Genomic DNA, 26,401 nt, shown 5'->3' with positions numbered 1-26,401 from the left:
GAAACACATTTCATCATAATAATGAAAAAAACCACACAATTCCAGCTATCGGTATTTTCACAAATGCAATAAGATCGAATTTACTACTCGTTTATAATTGCATGAAGTAACAGAAAAGCCCAATAAATCGGAAAGTGCAAATTGTTTTTATTGTTTTATGGTCGTGACCTCCAGAAATGTGCTTTAGAAAAATATCACAAAGGTGTAATTGATTCTTATAATTGGAACATATGATAACGATGAAAGTGTAGTGCATTTTAATGATTTGAATTGGTGACTAATACAATTTACAAACCATGCTCACGACCTTTTATATGGCCTTAAGGTCACGCTCGTGATCATAAAAATGATATTTTAGAGAGATAAATTTAAGATAAAAATAAAGTTATACAGTGAAATTTCAACTTCCTAGATCTTGAAATGAATTACCAAAAAACAATGTAATATTGGGGGGATACAAGGACTAATAGATTAACAGTAGCCACTGGCAGAGGAGAAAGTGATTCTTGCACTCCTTCTATTGGAATGAGCAGCAGCCTGGAAAATAAGATGCAGGATATTTCAGAGACTGCTGGGAATCATGGGGGGTACAAGTGAACACATGGGTTGTGTTAGGGTGGCTAAGAGGAAGAGCAGGTGCATGTATACTTGCATGTACACCAATGCTAGGATTTTCGTAAATAAATTTGATGAATTTGAGGTATTGCTCAAAACATCAAAGGCAGATATTGTTGGGATTTCAGAGACGTGGTGTCACACAGATATAAGGAATGCAGAACTGGAATTTGGGGAGTACAATGTCTACAGAAAGGATAGACAGGATAGGAAGGGAGGAGGGGTTATGCTATTAGTTAAGAAACACATAAAATCCAAGGAAGTGAAGCCAGTGGACATCGCTGGACAGTGCAGTGTCGAGTCAGTTTGGTGTGACATAAGCATTGGGAGATCAAAATTGAGAGTAGGAGTGTGCTATAGGCCTAATGACTCTGATGAGTATAATAAGAAACTGTACAAAGAAATAGAGTGGGCCAGTAAATCAGAGAGTCTTATAAATGGGGGATTTTAATTTCCCAGATATTGACTGGAATTTGGGGCCTGGTCACTCACACACTAGCAAGGCTTTTGTCGATTTATTGGTTGATTGTTTTCTACATCAGCATGTTCGGGAGGCAACTAGAGGGAGTAATACTCTTGATTTGATTATCAGTAGTGATTCTTCATGCATTAAGAATCTGCAGATAAATGAACCACTAAGTGGCAGTGATCACAGTTTTCTGAAGTGGGAGTTACTCAAAGAGGTAACTACCATTAGGGGTAAAGGGAAGGGGTATTGCTTTCGTAAAGGCGACTACAATGGACTGAGACAGTATTTAAATTCTATACAGTGGGATAAACTGATGATGTTACCAACAGCAAACTCAAAATGGGAAGCATTCAAAGAACTTATCTTGGAAGCTACTACGCTTTACATACCAACTAAGAAATATTGTTCAAGGTTTAGGCCTAAATGGATGTCAGATGAACTAATGAGGCATATGGCAGAGAAGAAAAATGCATGGGATACATGCAAATTAACACGTGACACAGAAGCCTATGATAGATACAAGTTGATCTGTAACCAAGTTACAAAGGAGGTTAGGCAGGTGAAGGCAGATTACGAGAGATCCTTGGCAAGGGATGCGAAGAAAAACAGCAAAGAGTTCTTTACTTATGTCCACTTGATATCGATGGGTCAACTGTTGATGACCCTGCTCAAGTAGCTAACAAACTAAATGAATATTTTGCATCGACATTCACACATGAGGAGTTATTCAGCGAGGGGAATGCCAGAGGTGTATTCAACTCTGGCAGTAAGCTAAAGAATCTTGTAATAACGGAGAGTAAATTGGAGGAGAAATTGTTGAAGATAAACACAAGAAAGGCACCTGGGGTGGATGGGATCTATCCAATTATATTAAAGGAGGCAGCAAAGGAAGTAAGCAAACCCTTAGCCATAATTATGAGAGCTTCCTTGGACTCAGGGGAGGTACCCATGGACTGGAGATGTGCAAATGTGACCCCAATTCACAAGGGAGGATCAAAGGCTGACACAAGTAATTATAAACCTGTGAGTTTAACTTCTGTTCCCAGAAAATTAATGGAGGCACTGGTTAAAGAAGCACTGCAGGATCATCTAGACAAGACTTCAGTTATAGCTCGGACACAGCATGGTTTTGTTAAGGGGAAGTCTTGCCTGACCAATTTGATTGGATACCATGATGCAGTCACAAAAGAACTGGATGCAGGGAATAACTTTGATATCATATACTTGGATCTTAGAAAGGCTTTTGATACTGTTGCACATGGAAGACTGCTGCACAAATTGGAGCAGTGTGGCATTGGAGGCAAATTGCTGCTATGGATAAAGGGGTGGTTGAGGGGGAGAAGACAGAGAGTGGTAATTAATGGAGTCCCTCAGGGTTCAGTATTGGGCCCTTTATTGTTTTCTGTATTTATAAATGATATTGATGATGGTATATCAAGCTTAATGTCTAAGTTTGCAGACGATACGAAGGTTGGCAGGGTTGTCAAGGACACTACTGACACTATGCTGCTGCAACAGGATCTGGAAAGGTTGAGCAGATGGGCTGAGAGGTGGCAAATGAAGTTTAACATTGACAAACGTCAAGTACTACATATGGGAAATAGCAACCCCAGAGCAACGTATCAACTCTGTGGTACTACACTGACAGTGGTAGAGAATGAAAGGAACCTGGGGGTGGTTGTGCAGGCAGATATGAAGTTCTCTGAGCAGTGCAGACGGGCGGCAAGAGTAGCTCATGGTGTATTGTCAATGATATATAGGAATTTTTCTAGCAGGGATAAGGAGGTGATTATTCCCTTGTATAAGGCAATGGTCAGGCCACACCTAGAGTACTGTATACAGGCCTGGAGGCCTCATTTCAAGAAGGATGTAGAGCTGCTGGAACGAGTACAGAGAAGGGCAACAAGATTAGTGAATGGAACAAAGGGGTGCTCTTACGAAGAAAGATTTAAGTTTTGCGAATTACAGTGTCTGGAGACTAGGCACCAGCGAGGTGATCTGATAGGTGTACAAAACCTTGAATGGTTTGAGCATGTTCAATGCTGATGGGATTCTTCCTCTTGCTCAGAATAATCACCTGAGAGGGCATAAATTCAAATTGAGGAAAGACAGATGTAGGATAGATGTGCGGAAATTTGCCTTTAGCCAGCGGGTGGTTGGTAGGTGGAACAGACTTCCATCCCTTGTCATGGAAGTTGATAGCCTAAATAAGTTTAAGGCTCAGCTGGACAGGTATTTCGAAAGAACAGAGGGGTGAAGTGGAAGTGGTTATTTTTTATTTATTTATTTTACTTTATTTTTATTTTATTTTATTATTTTTTTTTTTGGCTGATGCTGCATAAGCTTTCTTTCTTGCATCAAATGCCTCTACTAATGCTAATGCTATTGAGTTCACATTACAATATTTTAACAATACGATGGTGTCTCTGGAACTGATTAATATCGTAAAGCAGGGTACACTGTATTGTATAGCTATGCACATGGTTTGGAATGTAGTATTTATGAATGTTTAACATTCATTTTTTGGAATTAATGTTCATATTTTCGATTTTATTGATACTTGAAACTTGGGAAAAGAAAACTCATAAACCCGGGAACTCATAAAGTGAAAACTCGTAAAGTGAGAACTGCCGGTATTTATAATTTGATTTTAATTGTATAATGCTTTGCTCACAATTAACTTTATCAGTATGCACACACATGCATATGTATTTTGTTTAACTCTTTCACATGTTAGTTACTGGATATGCATGGGCCTATTGTGTTAACTTCTTGAAACACGTGGATTAACAGTGGTGAGTTTTTGAATGCACATTTGTTACGGGTAGTGAGTTTCCAATGGCAGAAGGCTCTGAGGAATGAGTTTCTTTGTGAAATTTTGAAGTTTTATAAGAATGAATGAATGCTTTAAAATATTTATCTGTTCTTATTTTGATATGACTGTCTACTATTAGAGTGAAATTACTGTCAAAAACAAATCAGAATTTAAAAATTCTTGAAAAAAACCATGGAAAAAAGTTCATTATTACTTTCTTTTGATGTAGTAATATCCTTTACATCTATTTATGATGTCACTTGATTCAATTTCTTCAACTTCTAGATCAGAAACCCAGAGAACTGATTTAATATTAGGTGTTATAAGCCCAAATTGGTGTGAGCTTCTCTACTAATTTTTGAAGATATTTTCTGCCCACCATCTATTATAAACTTTATAAACTGTCCACAATTAACTAGAAACTCAGATAACACATTGCACCACCTACTTCAGTAATTAAAGACAATTCATACATAAACAGAGACTATATATAATGAAATGACCTTCAAAATGTATATATGAGTGTACTCCACAGAGTCTACTAACAGAAAATGTATGTATGATGTACTTGCAAAAGAGTTAAATATCTGTAATATCCAGCAGACTCTCGATTTACCGGACAATTCAAAACTCCAAAAAAAAAAAAAAAAAATCAACCAGAAATCATAAAATTCAGGTAATAACTAGAATAGGTATAAACACATATTTTGCAAGTAGTAAATGAGTAGTAGTAGTAGTAGTGGCATGTGATGCAAGAAAGCAAATGTATGAGCTTATGCAGCATCAGCCAAAAAAAAAAAAAAAAATCACATCATTCCCTCCAAATGCCTGTCCGGTTCCTCCTTAAATTTATTCAACCTATCAACTACCACAACGATAGATGGAAGTTTGTTCCAGCAAATAACCACCTGCTGGCTAAAGGCAAATTTCCACACATCTAATCTACATCTGTCTTTTCTTAATTTGAATTTATGCCCCCTTAGATTCATAATCTGAACAAGTGGAAGGATCCCATCAGAATTCAGCATGCTGAACTCATTCAAGGCCTTATACACCTCAATCAGATCACCGCGCAGGTGCCTAGTCTCCAACCACTGCAATTTGCAGAACTTAAGGCTCTCTTGATAAGAGGATCCCTTCATTCCCCTCACCAATCTTGTTGCCCTTCTCTGTACACGCTCAAGTAAATCTACATCCTTCCTAAAATGAGGCCTCCAGACCTGTACGCAGTACTCAAGGCGTGGCCTGACCACTGCCTTATACAGAGGGATAATCACCTCCTTTTCCCTGCTAGCAAAATTCCTATATATCACTGACAAAACCCCATGACCTGCCCTGGCAGCTTGTCTGCATTGCTCAGAAAACTTCATATCTGCCTGCACAATTACTCCCAGGTCTTTTTCATTTTCTACCACCTTATGTGTAGTACCATACAGTTGGTACGTTTCTCTGGGGTTACTTCTACCCATATGCAGTACTTTGCATTTGTCAAGGTTAAACTTCAGTTGCCACTTCTTAGCCCATCTGCCCAAATTATCTAGATCCTGTTGCAGTAGCACACTGCCATTACTGTCATTAACAACCCTGCCAACCTTTGTATCATCTGCAAACTTCGACACTAAGCCTGAGATACCTTCATCAATATCACTGATAAATATACAAAACAACAGTGGACCCAACACCGAACCCTGTGGGACTCCACTAATAACATTAGTCCAAGAAGAGCAGCACCCATTGATTACCACCCCCTGTCTTCTCCCACTTAACCATCCTTTTATCCATTGTAGCAACTTACCCTTAATACCATTCTGCTCCAATTTGTACAATAGTCTTCCATGCACAACAGTGTCAAAAGCTTTCCTGAAATCCAAATATATGATATCAAAATTATTTTCTGCATCCAGTTCCTTTGTAACCACATCATAATATCCTATCAAATTTGTCAGACAAGACTTTCCCTTAACAAACCCATGCTGTGTCTGAATTATTGCTGCAGTCTTGTCTGGATGATCCTGCAATGCATCTTTAACCAGTGACGCCATTATTTTACCCGGAACAGAAGTTAAACTAACTGGTCTGTAATTACTCGTGTCACCCTTCGATCCCCCTTTGTGAATTGGGGATACATTTGCACATCTCCAGTCCGTGGGACCTCCCCTGAGTCCAAGGATGTTCTCATAATTATGGCTAAGGGTTTGCTTAGTTGCTTTGCCGCCTCCTTATAAGTCGTCATTAGGAGGTTAGTGTACCTATTATCTTGCAATCCTCCACTATTTTCACACCCGCTGCTCAAAAAAAAAAAAAAAAAAAAAAAGAGCCAAATGTTTAGTTTGATTCAGTGGGTCGCGTCGATTGTTGTGTTCCGTCGCACTGCAAAAGGACAAATTTTGTTTCTTTATTTATGTCAGAGATGTCGGAATTTTTTTTTTAATAGTAACTTTTTGTTTGTTTAGAAATCGCGAAAATGATGGGCAAATGCAAGAGTTGTGCTTTCAATTAAACAAAAACTTGAAATTATTCAAAATTTTGATGTAAAACATAAATGCATGTCCAATATGCGAGTAGCGCGTATTGGACATGCATTTATGTACATATTGGACACATGAGTAGTGCTTGGTAACTTTTTTCATTTTTTATCTATTGCCATACATTTTACGTAGGTTGCTGAACATTTTTCGATACAGTAAGTCCCAAACTTATGAATTAGCATTAGCATTAGTAGAGGCATATGACGCAAGAAAGCAAGCTTATGCAGCATCAGCCAAAAAAAAAAAAAACATACTCCCATTTCAATCCTCCGTTGTTCCAAGTACCTGTCCTTAAATTTATTTAGGCTATCAACTTCCACAACAAAGGATGGAAGTCTGTTCACCAACCAAACATCTGCTGGCTAAAGGCAAACTTCCGCACATCTATCCTACATCTGCTTTCTCAATTTGAATTTATGCCCTCTCAAATGATTATTCTGAGCAAGAGGAAGAGTTTTATCAGCATTGAGCATGCTCAAACCATTCGAGCTTTATACACCTCAATCAGATCACTTCGCAGATGCCTAGTGTCCAGACACTGTAATTTGCAAAATTTAAGCCTTTCTTCATAAGAGCAACACTTTGTTCCATTCGCTAATCTTGTTGCCCTTCTCTGTACTCATTCCAACATCTTTCCTCTCTACATCCTTCTTAAAATGAGGCCTCCAGACTTGTATACAGTACTCAAGGTGTGGCCTGATCATTGCCTTATATAAGGGGATCATCACCTCCTTATCTCTGCTAAAAAAATTCCTGTATATCAATGACAAGACACTATGAGCTACTCTTGCAGACCGTCTGCACTGCTCAGAAAACTTCATATCTGCCTGCACTATTACCCCCAGGTCCTTTTCGCTCTCTACCACAGAGTTGATATGTCACTCTGGGATTGCTGCTTCCCATATGTAGTACTTTACGTTTGTCAATGTTAAACTTAATTTGTCACATCTCAGCCCATCTGCTCAACTTTTCTAGATCCAGTCGCAGTAGCGTACTGTCATTAGTGTCCTTAACAACCCTGCCAACCTTTATATCATCTGCAAACTTGGACATTAAGCTTAATATACCATCATCAATATCATTTATAAATACAGAAAACAACAATGGACCCAATACTAAACCCTGAGGGATTCAGTATTGGGTCCATTAGTCCACAATCAATGAGCAGTGTCCATTGATTACCACTCTCTGTCTTCTCACACTCAACCATCCCTTTATCCATAGCAGCAATTCTTAACGCATGAAGAATCACTACTGATAATCAAATCAACAGTATTACTCCCTCTAGTTGCCTCCCGAACATGCTGATGTAGAAAACATTCATCCAATAAATCCACAAAAGCCTTGCTAGTGTGTGAGTGACGAACCAACAAATTCCAGCCAATATCTGGGAAATTAAAATCCCCCATTATAAGACTCTCTGATTTACTGGCCCACTCTATTTCCCTGTACAGTTCCTTATTATACTCATCAGAGTCATTAGGCCTATAACACACTCCTCCTCTCAATTTTGATATCCCAATGCTTATGTCACACCAAACTGATTCGACACTGCACTGTCTAGTGATGTCGACTGGACTTCACTTCCTTGGATTTTATGTGTTTCTTAACTAACAGCATAACCCCTACTCCCTTCCTGTCCTGTCTATCCTTCCTGTACACATTGTACTCCCCAAATTCCAGTTCTGCATTCCTTATATCTGTGTGACACCATGTCTCTGATATCCCAACAATATCTGCCTTTGATATTCTGAACAATACCTCAAATCCATCAACTTTATTAACCAAACTCCTGGCACTGGTGTACATGCAAGTATACATGCAACTGTTCCTATTCTTAGCTACCCTAACACAACCCATGTGTTTACTTTGACCACAATGACTTCCAGCAGGCTCTGAAATACCCTGCATCTTGTTTTCCAGGCTGAAAATAGAAGCAGTGCAAGAATCACTTTCACCTCTGCCAGTGGCTACTGTTAATCTATTAGTCCTTGTATCCCCCCAAAGATGGCAGTTTTCCGACTCACCTAACACTGCCTCTATAGCATCAGCAAATATTCTTGCACCCTTTCTATTTAAGTGTATCCCATCCCTGTAGAAGCAGTCTCTGTAGATTCAGACTTATATGGCTGAAGAATTCAGTGAAGGGGACACACACATTTCACCATAATAACATAAAAGCCCACAGAATTCCGGCTATCTGTACTATAGCAAATGCAATAAGATCGAGTTTACTATTCGTTTATAATTGGTTACACTACAGACAAGCCCAATAACCCAGAAAGTGCAAATTGTTTTTATTTTTTTTTTGGCAGTGACCTCCAGAAATGTTCTTTAGTAAAATATGAGCTCATGTGGGGTGATAACCTTGTGAAGTGCTTTTCAGAAAATTTAATTTTCATTGTGATCATAGTGCCGACTAAGAGAATAAGTGACAGCGGTACTAGTACATCTACCAACAAAAGGAATGTGATCAATTTGGATCAGAAAATTAAACTAATAAGAATATATGAAAGTGGTCAAACATTAACAAGTATCGCACGGAATTCAGATTTGACAGTGGAAACGGTGAACACAATAAATGAGGACAGAATACGAGAAGCGGTGAAGCGATTGGCACCAATGAAGGTCAACTATAATAACCAAGGCTACAAAATACATATCAGTTTTTATAGTACAGTAACATACGTTTTTACTTCCTTTTATGTTTTTTTTTTTTCCTTATGTGCCACTCCGGCTACTTACTTTACTGCTGTCTCCAGATAAAGTTTTTAATTGAACTAATTAAAAATATATAACTATTTTTCTTCATTCTTCTGAGGACATTATGTGGTTTTTGTAATTTTGGCCTATTAGGGATATAGCAGCAATATTTTATTAGTCATTCCAGAGTTACGTAAAATTCGACTTATGTAAGAAGTCCTGAAACGTATCTCTTATGTATGTCGGGGGCTTACTCTATTTTTGGATTAACCGGGAATTTCTTTTTTACCATCCATCTCGGAAAATTGAGATTCTACTGTATAAGTAAAAATACAGGGTGTCCAAAAAGGTGTAACCAATTTTAAATGTTTGCAACGGTTGTAATTTTAATGATAGAAACAGAAAACCTGTGCTAAATGTGAGAAAAACAGTTGAAGTTTTTACTGACATTCAACATGTGCACCACTTGTCACATGAACAATATCTAATTGGTAATAAAGTTCATCCCATGTTTTTTCAAGGATGTCACAATTGCATTTGTAATCCTGCACTTTAAGTCTGCGATGTCTGCAACAGGGGTCTTGTAGACTGTGTTTTTGATGAATCCTCATAAGAAGAAATTACAAGGGAATAAATCTGGTGAACGTGGTGACCACGCAATGGGACCATCAAGCCCAATCCAATGGCCAGGAAACTTGTCATCAAGAGACCTCCTCACACTCAAAGCCCAATGTGGCAGCACTCTATCCTGTTGGAAAATAACCCCATTTGACAGTTCATCCAAATGAGGATACACATAAAGCTCAAGCATGTCCTGGTAATTATCCGCTCTCACAGTCACTTCTTGAAAGAAAAAGGGTACAATAACACGATCAACCATGATGCCTCATAACACATTCACCTTTGGGCTATCTCGCTGATACTCCTGCGCTCTTTGTGGGTTTTCAATCTCCTAAATTCTGACATTTTGCTTATTTACCTTTCCCGAAACATGAAATGTGCACTTGTCCGTGAAACAAATCCATTACATGCTCATCTTGTTCCATTTTCTCCAACATGTCTGTATTGCTCATTTAAAATTGGTTACACCTTTTTGTTCGCGTGACAAGTGGTGCACATGCTGAATGTCAGTAAAAACTTCCAACTGTTTTTCTCACATTTAGCACAGGTTTTGTGTTTCTATCATTAAAATTACATTTGTTACAAACATTTAAAATTGGTTACACCTTTTTCGGACACCCTGTATATAGGAATATATTCCTATATAACTATAGGAATGACTGTATATTTATTATTTCTCGGATTTGCAAACTGTATTCTACCTCTGACCTTACATAAGTTCATGTTGGAACTGGCTAAAAGCTTTGTGTCTATTCTCAACCTATGACATATAGTTAGGGAAGGAGGATATGTGGTTTTTTCCCATTAAGGTTATTATTATATTAATACCGCTCTTATACATGTGAAATTAGTCTGTCAGCAGGTAAGAATTTAATCTCTTTGCATTTACCTTAGATGTCCTGTTTTCAATTGTAATGGCAATTCAAAACTTAATACTTTAGAATAGTAATCTGTAAATTGTAAATGTAATATTGTAATTATACTTGTAATTGTAAAATTGGTAACTGTATTATTGATAACTGTAATATTCTAAAATATTCAAATTTGTAACCCTTTCTATTTTCTGTTTCCCCAACGGCATTGTCTGATGATGGGTATCGCTAAGATACCTGAAACATCACCTTAATGTATAGTAATTTAAGTGAACAGCCTAATATACTATATTATTAATTTTGTGTGGTATAAGAGTGGTATTATGTACCTTGAATGAAATAAAAGGGTCTCTGTATAACATTTAGTGGAATTAAAAACAAAAGCACATTACCTTCTGGAACAGGAGCTTCCATATCCATTAACTGAAGATCTTCATCAGCTAGAAGTTCAGTCAGAAGATAATCACCATGTTGTGTTATTGAAGCATTGGTAGGATATAAAAATTCTGTAAAATCTGAATTATATGCAACACTCAATAAATTATCAGGAATAGGCTCAGTGCTGTTAGTAAGTGTGGCCATTGATGCTGCTACTGCAGTACCTATGTTGGATGGTCCTGAATATTAAAAATTAAAAGATTTTGTTATAATTCACAATAAATACTTCATAATTAATAATAATTATTAATAATGGTGAATAATTGTTAATGATTCTAATAATTACACTTAATTCTTCATAATTATGATTAGCAATTAATAAATAGTTAAATAAATACATAATTGATAAGAATATTTATGAAAAACTATAATAAATATTAAAATTATTAAAACTATAATAAAAAACTACAAAATAAATATACAGCATTCATTCATATCAATATACACATATTACAAAAACTGCCAGTCAAGTGATCAAATTGGCGCCTCATTATATGGAGCACATTCTAGTCCCTCTGCCACATACGAGGAGATATCAAAAAGTTTGTACCCTTACCTAGAAATAATAGCCCTAGAAAGGTGAAACTTCACAGGCTGTTGTTGTTATTTGGTTTTTAGGAGCATTAGCAACTAAGGCCATATTGCTCTGGGATATGCGGTGGTCATTTCCTGACCTTTCCGCATCCTCCGTATTTGGTGGTGACGGGCTCGAACCCCGGTCTAATCAAGAAACATGTGTTACGCACTGCTGCTCCTTCCCACCTGGCTACGGAGGCGCCAAACTTCACAGGAAATTGAATCCTTTTCTATGTACTCGCCATGTACAGTAACACATTTCTCCCATCTATGGATCAGTTGTTTAATGCCTTGATCACAGAAGTCTGCACATTTTGCCTGAAACCACAATTCCACTTCATTGTTGACTTCCTGAGACGAATCAGAGCACATCCACGCAATGGTTTCTTCATTTCTCGAAACAAGAAGTCTGACAATGCTAGATCAGAAGAATAAGGTTGGTTCACCCTTAAATAAAAAGTTCTCAACATACGCATTACACAAATCCAACAGTTAGCAAGAACACTGCATTCGACATTGCTTCTGCAAAGGCGTCAAGTAACCTTGGAATCCATCGTGCAGAGACACCTTAGACATGTGCAGATGGTTATGTAAAATGCTATGGGCAGACCCATAACTAATTCCCACTGCATTTGCGATGAAATGAATTGTCACACGTCTGTTTGTTTGTTATTTGGTTTTTAGGAGCATTAGCAACTAAGGCCATATTGCTCCGGGATATGCGGTGGTCATTTCCTGACCTTTTCACATCCTCCCTATTTGGTGGTGACAGGCTCGAACCCCAGTCTAATCAAGAAGCGTGTGTAACACACTGCTGCTCCTTCCCACCTGGCTACGGAGGCGCCTCATACTGTCACTAGGCATCAGCTGCTCAACCTTTGCAGCCGTCTCACTGTCTGTGGATGTTGATAGTCTTCCACATGTACAACCGCACTGGAACTCCCCTTTCCACTTTTTTACAGGTGTCATAGGATGGACAATTCTGCCCATACATAGCTTTCGTTTCTTTGTCAATTTCCTGAGCTTTCTTCCCCTGCAAATGCAGGAACTCGATCACTGCTCAATACTCCCGTTTGTCAACCATACAAAGGGTACTAGGAAAGTTTTGCAATACAGCTTTGTTTATTTAATTTTTTCAAAGTAATTTCCTCTACATTCAATACACCTCTCCATCCTCCGAAACCAATCTTTAAACCAGTTCTGCCAAATTTCACTAGGGAGTAAAGCACACTCGTTGTCCCAAGCCCGTAGAAGGTCCTCATCACTGGAAAACCGCCTCCCTTTTAGCTTCATTTTCACATGCGGGAACAGTGCAAAGTCGCAGGGAGCAAGGTCTGGCCTGTAGGGAGGGTGCTCGAGAAGTTTCAGTCCCGTCGTGGTCAAATATTCGGTGCAGGCTTTGGCGCGGTGAGCTGGAGCATTATCGTGATGGAGGTACCAGGTGTCCATTCTTGACTTTGGCTGCAGGTTCTTCATAGATCCAATGACTTTAGGCAGGCATTGTTCAGTATACCACTTAGCTGTGACTGTCTTCTGCGTGTCCAAAACGACACGTTCCACAATTCCACTCGATTTGAAAAATACAGCTATCATTTTCTTCTTTACAGATCGGGATTTTCTGACAATTACGGGTGTGTCGTCATCATCAAAGACCCAAACTTTGTTTTGAGCCTTGGTCGGCAGATCGTAATAGTACAGCCAAGTCTCGTCACCTATCACGATGTTGTTCACATACCGAGATTGTCCCTTATCAAACTTTTTTAACATCTCCCGGCACCAAGTCTCACATCGTGTCATCTGCTCTTCAGTCAGTTGATGCGGCACCCAGAGAGAACAAAGTTTCTTCACGTGCAAATGATCTTGCAGAATCGAACGAATTGCTGGTGCATTTAGGCCCAAAGTATCCTCTATCTGTTGGTAGGTCACTCGCCTGTTTTCGTCAAGCATTTTCCTCACAGCAGTAACGTTTTCCTCCGTAACTGACGTTCGTGGCCTTCCCGGCCTCTCAGAATCCTCCAGAGTGAAATTTCCCCTTTGGAATTCTCTGTTGTTGTTGTTGTTGTTATTTGGATTTTTAGGAGCATTAGCAACTAAGGCCATATTGCTCCGGGATATGCGGTGGTCATTCCCTGACCTTCCCGCATCCCCCCCTATTTGGTGGTGACGGGCTCGAACCCCGGTCTAATCAAGAAGCGTGTGCTGCGCACTGCTGCTCCTTCCCACCTGGCTACGGAGGCGCCTTGGAATTCTCTATACCACCTGAATATCGTTGTACGATGTGGACAATCATCATCTAGTGCAAGAGTCATTTCTTCTAAGCACTGGTCTATGGTTAAACCACGCACGAAATTATACCGCAAAACTGTCCTTATCTCATTTCGTGACCACGATGCCATCACAAGCACTTTACACTCTCACTACTAATGAATAACTGAGCCCATCGACTTGGCGTGGCGGCTACTATGCACGTATGAACATGTCTCAACATGCAGCAACAAGCAGCTTCCTGTGATTCTTTGTTGCGTCATATTGCAAAACTTTCCTAGTACCCTTTGTAGTGTCCTTCCTCAGATTTCAGGCTGCACCTCTGGTACGATCACCTATGGGTATGAAATTTCACATGTTAGTTATTGAATATATAGACAACTTATATGAAAAACGGGCATCTTCTTACTGATGTTTTATCTAGGTCACGGTACGAACTTTTTGATACCCCCTCGTATTCTAAGTTATTCTTTATAAGGCACTAGGCCTCCCAAATCTTTTGTGATTTTCTGGAACCAACCAGGAAAACAAATAAAAGACTGATATGATATCTAACAAATCATGGCCCATGTTTTAGAACATTATACATAGACAGGGCAGGCCACAAGCATGTTCCACTGGTTCTGTTGAACAGCGCCCCATGCTCAAATGGTCTAAATAATAATATCATCCATGCTTTTTCTGCATTTCTATCAATGCACCTACCTTCACTGTCATCACTCCAAGAGCACTTATGTGAGTCGACTTTAAAATTGCTGGAAGTAGATGGTATACTTTATTCTCAATGTGTATGTTTCATTTGATATCGAACAGAGGACATTATTTAAAAATATAATTTTTATTTTACACTCACTTTCAATAATATCTGTATTGTTTTTAACTTCTGGAGGTAAGGAAATAAACAGGGCTCCACAAGTAATTTTTCAGGTACAATTCTTTATGAATCACACCGTTTGTCAAAAAACATGATCAGCATATTGTCTTGATCCTGGACTTCCATAAACAAAACGTTTTGGGCCTTGGTTATGATTTCAGTCCACTCAAAGCTCTGACGCTTTGTCCCTGGATCATACTAAAACACATCTGCAGTGACAATACAGTCGAAGAAATTAGGATTGTCTTGACAAGTCTGGATGGAGTCAGATCTTCACACGATGACACTGTTGTTTCTGCTTAACCGTAAGGCTATGTGGCACAAATTCTGCACAGATCTTTGTTTCCCCCTAAATCTTCATGCAGAATTTTTGACAAATTATCTCCATATTCACATCCAACTCACTGGCCATCATTCTGAGGGTCAAATTGTGATCTCTTGCCACAATTTCTCAAACTTTTGCAACTCTGTCCTCATTTAGAGAGGTTGACATTTTGGCTTAATGCTGGCAACCTTTGCTCCATGGAGATTATAGGGATCAGAGCTACTGTATTATCTAATAAAAATACTTGGAATGTATGAAGCCCCCAAGGACAGATTTATGAGGTTGTACTGGACTTTTGATTCTCACTTGACTTTGTGCAACTCTTGGACTCTTTCAGCTCTTACAGTAGCCAGTGTACTTTGTGCCTCACTGGACTAAGAAACTGATCACCAACACAAACAACCTAACCTGACATCACATTATGCCGACAAATGCACCACTATGCATATCAGCTTTGCTGGGAACAGTATCTCCATGGACACAGTACAAATCATCTCCATATTCATTCTGTTATTAAACTATAAAGGTGTTATAGTTTAGCTTGAAAGTCTTTACCCAAGAAATTTATTTAAAAAAAATAAAAAAAAAGTAAGAAAAGTACTTAAAACAATATTTCAAGATTTTCTAATCTTATCATCATCAAGGCTTAGAAAAAGCGACAAACATAACTAGCATTAGAAATTATTTGATCACAGAAAATATTTAAATTAAAGGAATAAACAGTAAAGTGGAAAGGGTAAAAACATTATTTTTTTTTTTTCAAAATTTAAAACCTTTGTGTATCATTGAGAAAGTCCAACATCCACTAGTAATAAACACACAACCACAATTTTAAAAAAAATTATGTCAGTGAGCATTAAACAAGCAAGTAAATCAAAAGCAAGTAAACCAATGTGATAACAACAACTAATTCAGATATAAATCAGCAACTCACTACAACTTACCAATAGTTTGAGGTGTATAACTAAAGTTGTTTCCATCTGATATTGGTGGAGGTAGAGTTGCATTCTGCAATAAAACACCTGGGAATGTCTCATTAATATTTGGTGGCATATGTGCTGTGAAAGAAATGAGACCTTCACTTGTAGGAGGATAGAGTGTACTTGGTCTAGTAAGAGGTGATACTGGAGAAGCATGCAATGCTGAGTTCATTCCTGATAAAGGTAAAGTAGCAGTAAGATCATGCCAGCAGTCTTCCATGTTAGAATACATTTCACTTACCTAGAAAAATAAAAACCATAAATGAGAAAGAATCCAGTTGTTTTTCAATAAATTTTGATAATAACTGATGTATAAACACCCATAAAATATGGTCAAATAGCAATTAAAAACTGAAACCCCAACTAAGACTTTGAAAACTAATAAAAAATCAATATGTAAAAATTAAATCAATATTTAAAATACTGATGTCTGGGCCCAGGCTCTATATTAATGAACACTGCTGCTGTCAGCTGACATGTGCAGGAACACCAGAGCTAGACTTGCAGATCAATGAAAAGCACTATTATGGAGCGATAAATCACAGTACATGCTCTTCCAGTCAGACGGAAGTGTGTGGGTCCACAAAATGCCTGGCAAACATGTCTGACCAAAATTATTTCCCACATGCAAACTGTGAAGTTTGCATGTGGGAGCTAATTATGTAGGATTATTTCACATAGTACAGCTTCTTCCACTAGTCACACTGAAAATTTGATGGAACTGGCCCCAACAACTTCAAACAATAAATCCCCAGGTAACAAAGCGTGATCTGTGGACTGGTGGGTTTGCAAACAAAGAGCATCAGGATAAGACTGTGCTCATCACAGGGCACCAATCTCAATTTAATAGAGTACCTGTGGAATGAAGTAGAATGCCAGATTTGGGCATGGCCAAGAAGGTCCTTCTGCTGTTTTTAAGGATGAATGGAGCACCATACCACAGGTTTTTTTTAAGGTTAATAATAACATGCTGTCATTAGTGCCAAAGAAGGTCCAACCCAACATTAATTTTCTTAAGAAATGAACATTGTGTTCTGAACTACATGTGCCGTACTATATTTGATAGGTTAAACCAACTATACTTATAAAATTAATTAATAATTAATAACAATAATTCTTCAATTTTATAATTTTGTTTTATTTTGAATGTTACCTTGGTACTCAAGTAGCAGAATTATACCTCACCAAGTATAATTTTCATTGTTGCATTAGTATGTTATATTAATTTCAGATCATATTTAACATGTTTGCCACCTTTACATATATAAGCATAACACATCACTAGAAGTGGTACACTGCAATGCGTATCTGAGTTAAAAAGCACCCAAGCACTGGCCGTAATGCATATAAACAGTCATTCTTAAGTGATCAAATTACAGCACTCATCTTGATGAGTGCTGTAAACGTAATGGCATGTGAAACTGACAATACTCAGTAATGACACTATGAATGAATGCCATGAAGCAATGCATGGCCTTTTAGGAAGCAACAGAAAGTTAAACCTCATGAGGCAACATAAAAGTTAAACCACATGCTTTTTGGCAGCATGTTTTTTTTTTTTTAATTGTTAATTTTTAACAATTTTTGTTAAATTTTTTTGTTAACAATTAACAATTTTTAATTGGTAATTTTTTTATTTATTTATTTTTTTATTGGAATAAGTTGTTTCCCAAGATAGTTAAGGTTATCTGACAAAGTTCACAGCTGAATCAGATAGTTACCCTTTGGTGATAGGCAAATTGTGATTGACTGAATTTATTTTTACTCTCTCTCTTCCTTTTTTTCCCCCCCTTTCATTTTCTAGCAGATGCAGAACAGGTTTGCTTCCTTGCATCATTTTGCCTGATTTCTAACTTGATATAAGCTTAATACAATTCTCATAATTGAAAAATTTTAATTTATGAAATATAAAAATTAAAATTTAAGAAATATAATTATACTGTACTTTAAAAATCTGCAGCAGATTATAATGAGGAAATAAAATAACTTAGTACAAAAAAAAAAACAAAAAAACATCTAAATGAAGAAAATTTTAAAATCTAATATGGATGATAAATGCTTTTAAACTTCACCTCTTTCCAAAAACAGTTAAAGTTACTTATGTCCGACTTTTAAGTATCAAAATCGTGATATTAGGGCTAGGAGAAGCCTAATATAATTATAACAATTAACAGGATATAATCTTAATAATTAACTTACAGAAATAATCGTCCTTATTCAATTCTGGATTTCGTTTTAAAAAAGAATGTCTTCGTATTTTACGCTCGGTAACGTGCAAAATACGCCTTGGCGTGCCGCCCTTTTCGCCCATCCATATCACTTTTATGACCCTAACTCCCAAATACCGCTGTCCAACTCTCTTTCCACTAGCTTTAAGCCTATCATACTTCCAGTTCGGGTATTAAAATATTATCTGAAGGTACGCCAAGGCATTTTAAATTTTTGCATTGCCATTTGATATCGATGCAAACACGACGCCTGCAAAGATGGAACTGAACAGATAACTAATTTACAACGCAATAAGAATAATGATACAAGTATGAGATACACGTAAATTGACCGGGATCCCAGTAAGGTCATCTGGTAACCCTAATAACGTGCTCGGTAAAAAGTATCGGCGCTGGGTACCATGTGTGTAGATTGCGTACGCTCACAGTCCGATTTGAATGATTTACGGCCTAAAAAAAGCAATTATTGAGTTTTTCAGCCAGTACAAAAAGTAGAAGGCGTGAGAGGAATCCTAATTTCGCCGCCTGATATCGGCTAACTACAGCTTCAATTGAAGAAATCTTCAGATATTCCTCCACTCATCGAGGGAATCAAATCCAAACGAGTGGCAAATGGCTATATATCGTGTCGATTGCCACGGAGAACATTTACAATGCAATGACAAATTAAAGTTAATTTTTGGGAACACATCATAAAATTTCCGATGAGACTTGCCTTTGATTTCGAAAAGATGCATATAAAAAAAAAAAAAAGAAAGAGAGAAGCTAAAACTCATAAGCGCAATTTTGATTATTATTGAAGTGCACCACTGAGATGACTAGGAACACAGCGGTTTTCTTGAGCAATAGGTTATGATCCCCCTGCTCTAAAATGGATAAAATGGAAGAATTAAGAATTAAAGCTGTTATTATCTTGTACTGTCATAAGAAAAATATATCCTTGAAAATAAACATGCCATTTGCATTCAGGAGCTATCTTACAAAATAAAAGTACCTTGCCCAATACACATTTATGACGCAAAATGTTAAGAGACAAAAGATGCTACTAAGATGTTGCAACAGTGCAGTGAAATTACTGAAGTGTGTTAATGAGTCCTCATGTACCTGTCGGGATATAAGATATGACAAATAAAATGAGTACAGATAACATTGACGCATTTTTGAAGGAAAGATATTAAGAACAACTGTCATCTAATGAATACTAAAGCAGTACAAGATACCACTTTTAACTATAAGAACTAGTTAAAGAATCTGTTGTTTTAGATAACAAATTAGAGACGTAATTAAGAATATTAACGGATGGCATAAAGAAACTATAAATTACTGATATGTAATGAATTATTCAGGAATGACCCAAAACTATAGTGGCCAGACTTTCTATAACCCAAACCGAAGCGCTTGACCCGGTGACACAGGTCAAACGCTCTGAAACCGGTACATATGGTCATTTAGAATTAGTAGTGGCAAACGATGCAAGAAAGCAAGCTTATACAGCATCGGCATCCCCCCCCCCAAAAAAAAAACATTTCCACATGACCGAACTCCCCCAAAGTCTCTGTTCATCCCTCTAATAGTTTGTCTAGTTTTCCCTTGAACTTATTCAAACTATCCACCTCTACAACACCAGATGGGAGTTTATTCCAACAATCAATTACCTTCCAGCAATGATGAAGGCAAATTTCCACACATCTATATACTTTAACCAAAATGAAGGGTAAAAGAAGGCAGAGAGAGAGGACTAAACTTAATATCTTCCGTTATTCAGACTTGTGTTCCATACAGGTAGCTAACGTGTATTTTGCCCGAACAATGCATGTTAACGGACCGATTTCCTTGTTTTGCGGGTTATTTATAAGGAGGGTGTTTTCAATTTAAACGCAAAGTACAGGGATCTACGCCTACTCGCTTATTTTTAGGTGTAGGCTATTTTTCGTCTGGGCCTTCCCCTCCTGCTTAAAAAGCAGTTGATTTTGCCTTGTTGTTTGTTTGTTATTTGGAGGATTAGCAACTAAGGCCATATTGCTCCAGGGATATGCGGTGGTCATTCCCTGAGCTTTCCGTATCCTCCGTATTTGGTGGTCACGGGCTCGAACCCCGGTCTAATCAAGAAGCGTGTGCTACGCGCTGCTGCTCCTGCCCACCTAGCTACGGAGGCGCCTATATTTTATTATTATTTTTTTTTTTTTTTGCCTAATCAACTGCTTTTTTGCTCAATGGGAAAGTGTTTCCCGTCCTCGGTTTAGTCTAAAAACATCATTGTTGTACTTCTGCATGAATGTAAACAGATTTTATATAAAGCACAACGGGTAGTTATGTGTGGCGCCTCCCCTTGCAAATAATAATAATAATAATAAAACATTCAAAAGAATTATTTTAAAAAAATCTAGGATGGAAAATAGCAATTTTCATGAAATAAAATTTTAAGGTAAAAAAAAAAAAAACAATAATAAATTATCAAGAAATTAAAAAAAAAAACAAAAAAAAACAGGGAATGGATATTTTGGTGCTTAACTTTGCTGCGATTTTTGCAGTTTTGTTATCAAAAATTAGTTATGAGTAACATTTAACTTTTTATGGCTGTTTCCACAAATTAAAAGTAACAATGTAACTAATAACAACAACCGCAGATTGAAATAATTTTAATATATGTTTCCGATAAAAAATATATAATCATAACCTGATATAATGCATTCCTCTCAAATCAATTCATCTAAATGAAGTGCACCTTAATTATAAAAACGAAGTATCGCTGCCACATGTTAAGCGATTATTTTTTACGCATAAAAAAGGACGATTTGAATAATGAAAATTTAAGCGTTTAAAAATTTCTAGATACTAAAGAGAAACTCAATCGCATCCGTTTTTTTTTTTTTTTTTTTTTTTCTCAGAGTAAAAAGGAGTGGAAACGAAATGGTCCAGTGTAGATTGTGGTCGGCAGCTCATGCGACCCATCACGATTGCTAACGACGTTATGGTAAACACTTTGTGAACTGAGTATAGATGAAAAAGTTGGTCTTCCAGCATTCAAGGGAAAATGGTTATACACAATGTGTGTGTACATATACAGTAGACTTTCAGAATAACGGCACCTTCGGGGATTCAAAGTGGCGTTATTTAGATTTTTCCGTTATCTAGAAAGCTTTATTTTTAATATGTTTAATGCAGAAATAATGAGGCTAAATAAGAAACAGAAAGATTAAGAATGCAATTTTATTAACTGCACATAAAAAACAAACATGTTGACAATCCAATGTAATATTCTGCCATTAATACACTCCTGCTTACGTCCCGTTCTATTTTCTTTATTATATCAAGTTTAGTCTGCGCAGGTTAGCACAGTGGTATTGCCACCGTCCTCCCCACACTGGGTGGAAAAGGTCCGAGTTCGAATCCCGTCGATGACGCGAGGAACTTCATGGGCTTCTTTTCACTACGTGGCTGAGTTAATCGGTCTAGGCGTAGATAGCAAGGAAAAAACCCTGCTATCTACGCCTGGGAGATTTCGTCCAGCAAAGCAGGCAAATCGACCAGAGAACACACGAATTTACAAACACAATACACATGGGTAGACGAAATAGCTTTTCGTAATAATTTGGATCGTAGAAGAAGAAGAAGAACTCTTTATTGCATACAAAAGGCACACCGTACACAATACCCTTCACGGCTACAAGCCAGGGGTTATGACAGCTAAGGAATCTTCCTCCTAACTCCTAACATAGGACTACTTGCTAATCCCCAAATTCACTGCCCTCGCAGGTGGATATAATCACCACCCTTTCACTGAGTAGAAAAAGGCCTGAATTCGGAATTATATCAAGTTTGTCATCAAGCTTTAATGTTGTTGTTCTTTTCTTCTCTGTATAAGGTTTATTAACTTTAGGAGCCATAGGTGAGAGGTTTTTAATTTAAAATAAATGTAAAACAGCGGTATAATCCGTGATATCAGTACAAAATTCCCTTTCAGAATGGCGAAACGTAAACAAATACAGTAATTACGTGGCTTGCCGTTTTCTTTTTTTCCAGCACTGCAAGACATCTGCGCTGTGTGTAAACATCCGATCTCAATGTGCCGTTAATTCGAATGCTCCGTTATTTGGGGTGCCGTTATTTCAACAGTCTACTAGATATTAAAAAAATTATCCATAGCGAATACACGTTCATCTAATCATTCAACATTTTTGAAAACAAATATACAGTATTTAATGAATCCTTTTTGTAGAAGAGCTTCTCTGAGTACTTGGAGCTTTTATAAGAAATTTTTAGAGAGCTGGATTTTTTTTTTTTTTTTTTTTTTAATCTTGGGCCTTTTTAACCTTGTTATTTGTCCTCACATTTCATCTTTTAGAACTGATGAGATGTAGCAGATCATCTAAGTTTTCTACGATTCTTTTGCACTGTGCACCGCCAGCACAATTCCATTTCACGATTTGCTTTAACACGACAGGCCTGTGTTTACACTTCTTGAGCGTTCCGATTTGGTACCATTTCTTAGTCGTCTTCCAGCAACTCTTTCTACATTTAGAAATAAAGACTGTTTTCTCGGTCCGGTTCTCGATTGTTTTAGCTCTCATTTGAAGTTCAAGTTTAGTTTATCTTTGCAGATTCAATTCTGAATGAACTCAACATTTCTCTCTCAACTGAGTTTTCGGAACAGTTTAATCCTTTGAGGCTAAAAGTATCATTATATAAAATTACTCTCGAAAATTGATATATAAAGCCTGTAGGCTTTCGAAGTAATTAGGCTCTGATTTTCAGCAACATTGTCATAAAAAATAACAGTTTATTCTTTCCTTAAACAAAGTCAACAAAGGTAAGAATAAAACTCAAGAAATAATAGAAAATAATACTTTCTGGAGAATGAAAGACTCATAAAATCTATTTTTTTTTTTTTTTTTTTTAGTGTTCATTTTCGAAATGACGGCAACTACATTTCGGGCGGTATTTATTTTATTATTTTCTTTATTAAAACTGGAGCATATTTATTTACATTACACAAACTTTTATTACAGGATTAAAAGACAGGAGACAGAAAGTAAACGAAAATTCCTCAAAGTGAGGCAGTATAACAAGTTTGTTGTTTTGGTTTTTAGGAGCATTAGCAACTAAGGCCATATTGTTCCGGGATATGCGGTGGCCATTCCATGACCTCTCCGCATCCTCCGTATTTGGTGGTGACAGGCTCGAACCCCGGTCTAATCAAGAAGCGTGTGCTACGCACTGCTGCTCCTTCCCACCTGGCTACGGAGGCGCCCGGTATAACAAGTAAAGTCGTTCAGAGATAAATAAGTATTGGATAAATAAATCAGAGATAAATAAGATCTCCAATACAGATCTTCCTTAATGACAATGATGAGGGAACTGATGATTTAAAGGTAAGAAAGGTGGTTAACGACCATAACCAGGCCATTCTGTTTCAAAATGACTTATATCGGGGAATTAATTGGTGGTTTCTCACAACCATAAGTACTCTTGTGAAGTATACAGTACTCTGTAAAAGTTTTGTATGTGTTTTTTTTTTTTTTTTTTTTTTTTTGGTAGTTGTTGGCGCATCGGCTTCTGTGGCCATAATGTACCTCCCAAGGTTTATGCAGTACTTTGATCCAAGCCCGAGGCAGGATTCGAACCCGCGACCTTTGGGTTGCCAGGCAGGCACTTTACCCACCCGGCTAGCCCGGTCGGCTTTGTATGTGGTATGCGAATAATATTATGCTAGGTTTTTTTGTGTTCTGGCTTTTGGCCGTAGGGCCCCAGATGGAACAACACGTTGCCGGTACACACTGTAGGAGGTAAGCCAGGTCATGGAGCTTCCTGGACGGAGACCAGGTTAACAAAAAAATCAGCCCTGGAGGAGTATACTACGGTGTACGCATGAGAGAGAGAGGTGGGGGGATGTAGATGAAGCCACCTCCCCTAGTTATCGGTGGAACATTGCCTACCCCAAGCAAAAGGGGGATAACCCAGGGAGAGGAAAGAAAAACCATCAAGCGTGGGTGCTGGATGTGGTCGCCTGTTAGCAATGGAGTGGTCTTAAACCATTCGATCCGAAGAATGGGTTAGCGGTATCCTATCCGGGGTTAGCGTGGTCAGATTAAATTCTACCCAGCCATGTGGCTGGGTTAGCAAGGGGATAAACCTTCTTCTACGTCCACCTTCAAGTCCAGTATGAAGGTCAGTCTAGGGAAATACTTCAAGACGCTGTAAATCCTAGTTAGGTATAATATTAGAGTCACAATCAGTAGAGTCATGTCCGGTTTAAGTCAAGTCTAGGTTCAGTTGGCAAGAGTTTTAGGTGAGGATGCCCAGTTTTGATCCTCAGACTGGATGAAAAGTGGAGAGAGACATTAGTCACGGGCAGGAGTAGTGTGGTTTTCTATGGCCATTATTGTTCTTCTGCGAGTGATAAGCTTCTGAGAGAAGTTGATAAAAGCTTGGTAGTACCGTTGGTCTGTTATCAAAAGGTGCTCTCTATCTTGTGGAAAGTCGTGTATATTTGTGATTAGTTGGCTACGAAGGCCCTCGTGGCGAGGGCAGATGTAGACTAGATGATGCCTGTCTTCTATCTGACCGCAGTGCAGTAGGGATCTGCAGTAATGCCCAGAGATATTAGTTTTTGGTAGATAGGACCATATCCTGTTAACAGGACAGTTGTGTATAGGCCGGGAGAGAACCATATCCCACATGGTTCTCTCCAGGTATGAGATAGTATTTCTTGTTTTAAGAAAGGTATGTTCCTCAAAAGTTTCTATCTTATAAAGTTTTTCTATATGCTAATGTAAATAATCCAAGCTGTTTATTAAAAATCATACCCTGCCAGCAGTTTTCTACAATAAGGATTAATGTCCATTTTTTACCGAACAGACAAATAAATATAAGAAAGAAAGATAAATCCATTTTGTTCATTGGTTCCTCAGGCTGTGAGACTAATGCAAGAGTTGGCTCAGTGAAAGAAAACAAATATATGGCACCGCCCTAAAATGGAAATATATGATTTTGAAAATTTTTGGCGATTGATAAGGTGCCAATAAATACGAAATAGCTGTCTATATTGCATTACAAATAAGTAGCAATATACTTCACATTTTAAGAAAGCGTTGCTATTTTGTAATGTGGCAATGAGAGAATGTTAATGAAAGAACCTGTATCCGTGCTTCCACATGACTTCCTTGAGATTTGCCTATAGAAACATATATACGCAAATCTCATTACAGAAATGATTTATTTTTGAAAACACTGCTTCAAAAGGAAATTGCTAATGAATAAGCAAAAACACAAAGGATTTTCGAGTGTTCTCTCGCCTGTTCAGCGAAATGGGAAAGCAACACAGTATCACAGTTGACATAAAAACTTTCCATTCAAGTTATTATAAGCGAACACATCAACATACCAAGTCTTCGTTCAGTTTATCCCATAAGTGCTATATCAGCTTGTTTTCATTAAAAAGGAAATACACATACATAAGAAACACACAGTGTACAAAATGATAGGTTTCATACAGATCGGCGAAATTCGAAAAATTACCAATGAAGTAGAGCTTACGGTCCGTCGATCGGTTTGTTCTCCCTTTCTTTTGTGTGTGTATGTGTGCGTGTGTTATAACGACATACCACATGTTGAGAGCACAGTAATCAACGAAACGGAAAAGTATTATTCTCCAGTGACAGTGAGCCAAGGCACAGCATCAAAGTCATCAAATATCTTTCAGGTCACATGATTACCAAGCGTGAAGAGATGAGGGGGAGTGAAAAATAAATAAATAAATAAAAAAAATTCTCAACAGTTATAATGAAGTTCTGCTATGTGAGGTTGTAGCGTTGAAGCAGATATTCTCCTAAAATTTCAAACGTAGTATCTCAGAGTATTTTAATTGTAGCAATATTCTACAAGTTGGGATTTTTCAAAAAATAATTGCTTCCACAGGCAGTGAGATATTAGTTTTATAACGAGAATTCAAGAGGAGTGAAAGATATTTGTTCAAGAAGAGATTGAGAATCGATAATAAGAGTATGATACTGTGGACAAAAAGAGACCTGTGGAAATGTCTGGAGTGAAGAGGAAAGAACGATTATGAAGCGACGACAAAGAGCTCCATAGT

At 37.7% G+C, this 26,401-nt stretch overlaps 1 protein-coding gene across 4 annotated transcripts in view; it reads right to left on the bottom strand.

Moving 5' to 3' along the window:
* cnc (NFE2 like bZIP transcription factor cap-n-collar) overlaps nucleotides 1–26,401 on the bottom strand; it is a 405,472-nt gene that overhangs the window by 37,636 nt on the left and 341,435 nt on the right. For all 4 annotated transcript variants that reach the window (XM_090381868.1, XM_090381870.1, XM_090381867.1 and 1 more), the window contains 2 exons: nucleotides 16,046–16,322; nucleotides 11,016–11,240 (listed from right to left, as the gene is read on the bottom strand). In XM_090381868.1, coding sequence (XP_090237994.1) covers nucleotides 11,016–11,240; nucleotides 16,046–16,322 — 502 coding nt within the window. The remainder of the gene's footprint in view (nucleotides 1–11,015; nucleotides 11,241–16,045; nucleotides 16,323–26,401) is intronic.

Source organism: Mastigoproctus giganteus, chromosome 9 (genome assembly GCF_048544385.1).
Source record: "Mastigoproctus giganteus isolate SK-2022 chromosome 9, ASM4854438v1, whole genome shotgun sequence".
Lineage (NCBI taxonomy): Eukaryota > Metazoa > Arthropoda > Arachnida > Uropygi > Thelyphonidae > Mastigoproctus > Mastigoproctus giganteus.
The sequence above is the reverse complement of the archived record's forward strand: the minus strand, read 5'-3'. Positions and strand labels throughout refer to the sequence as shown.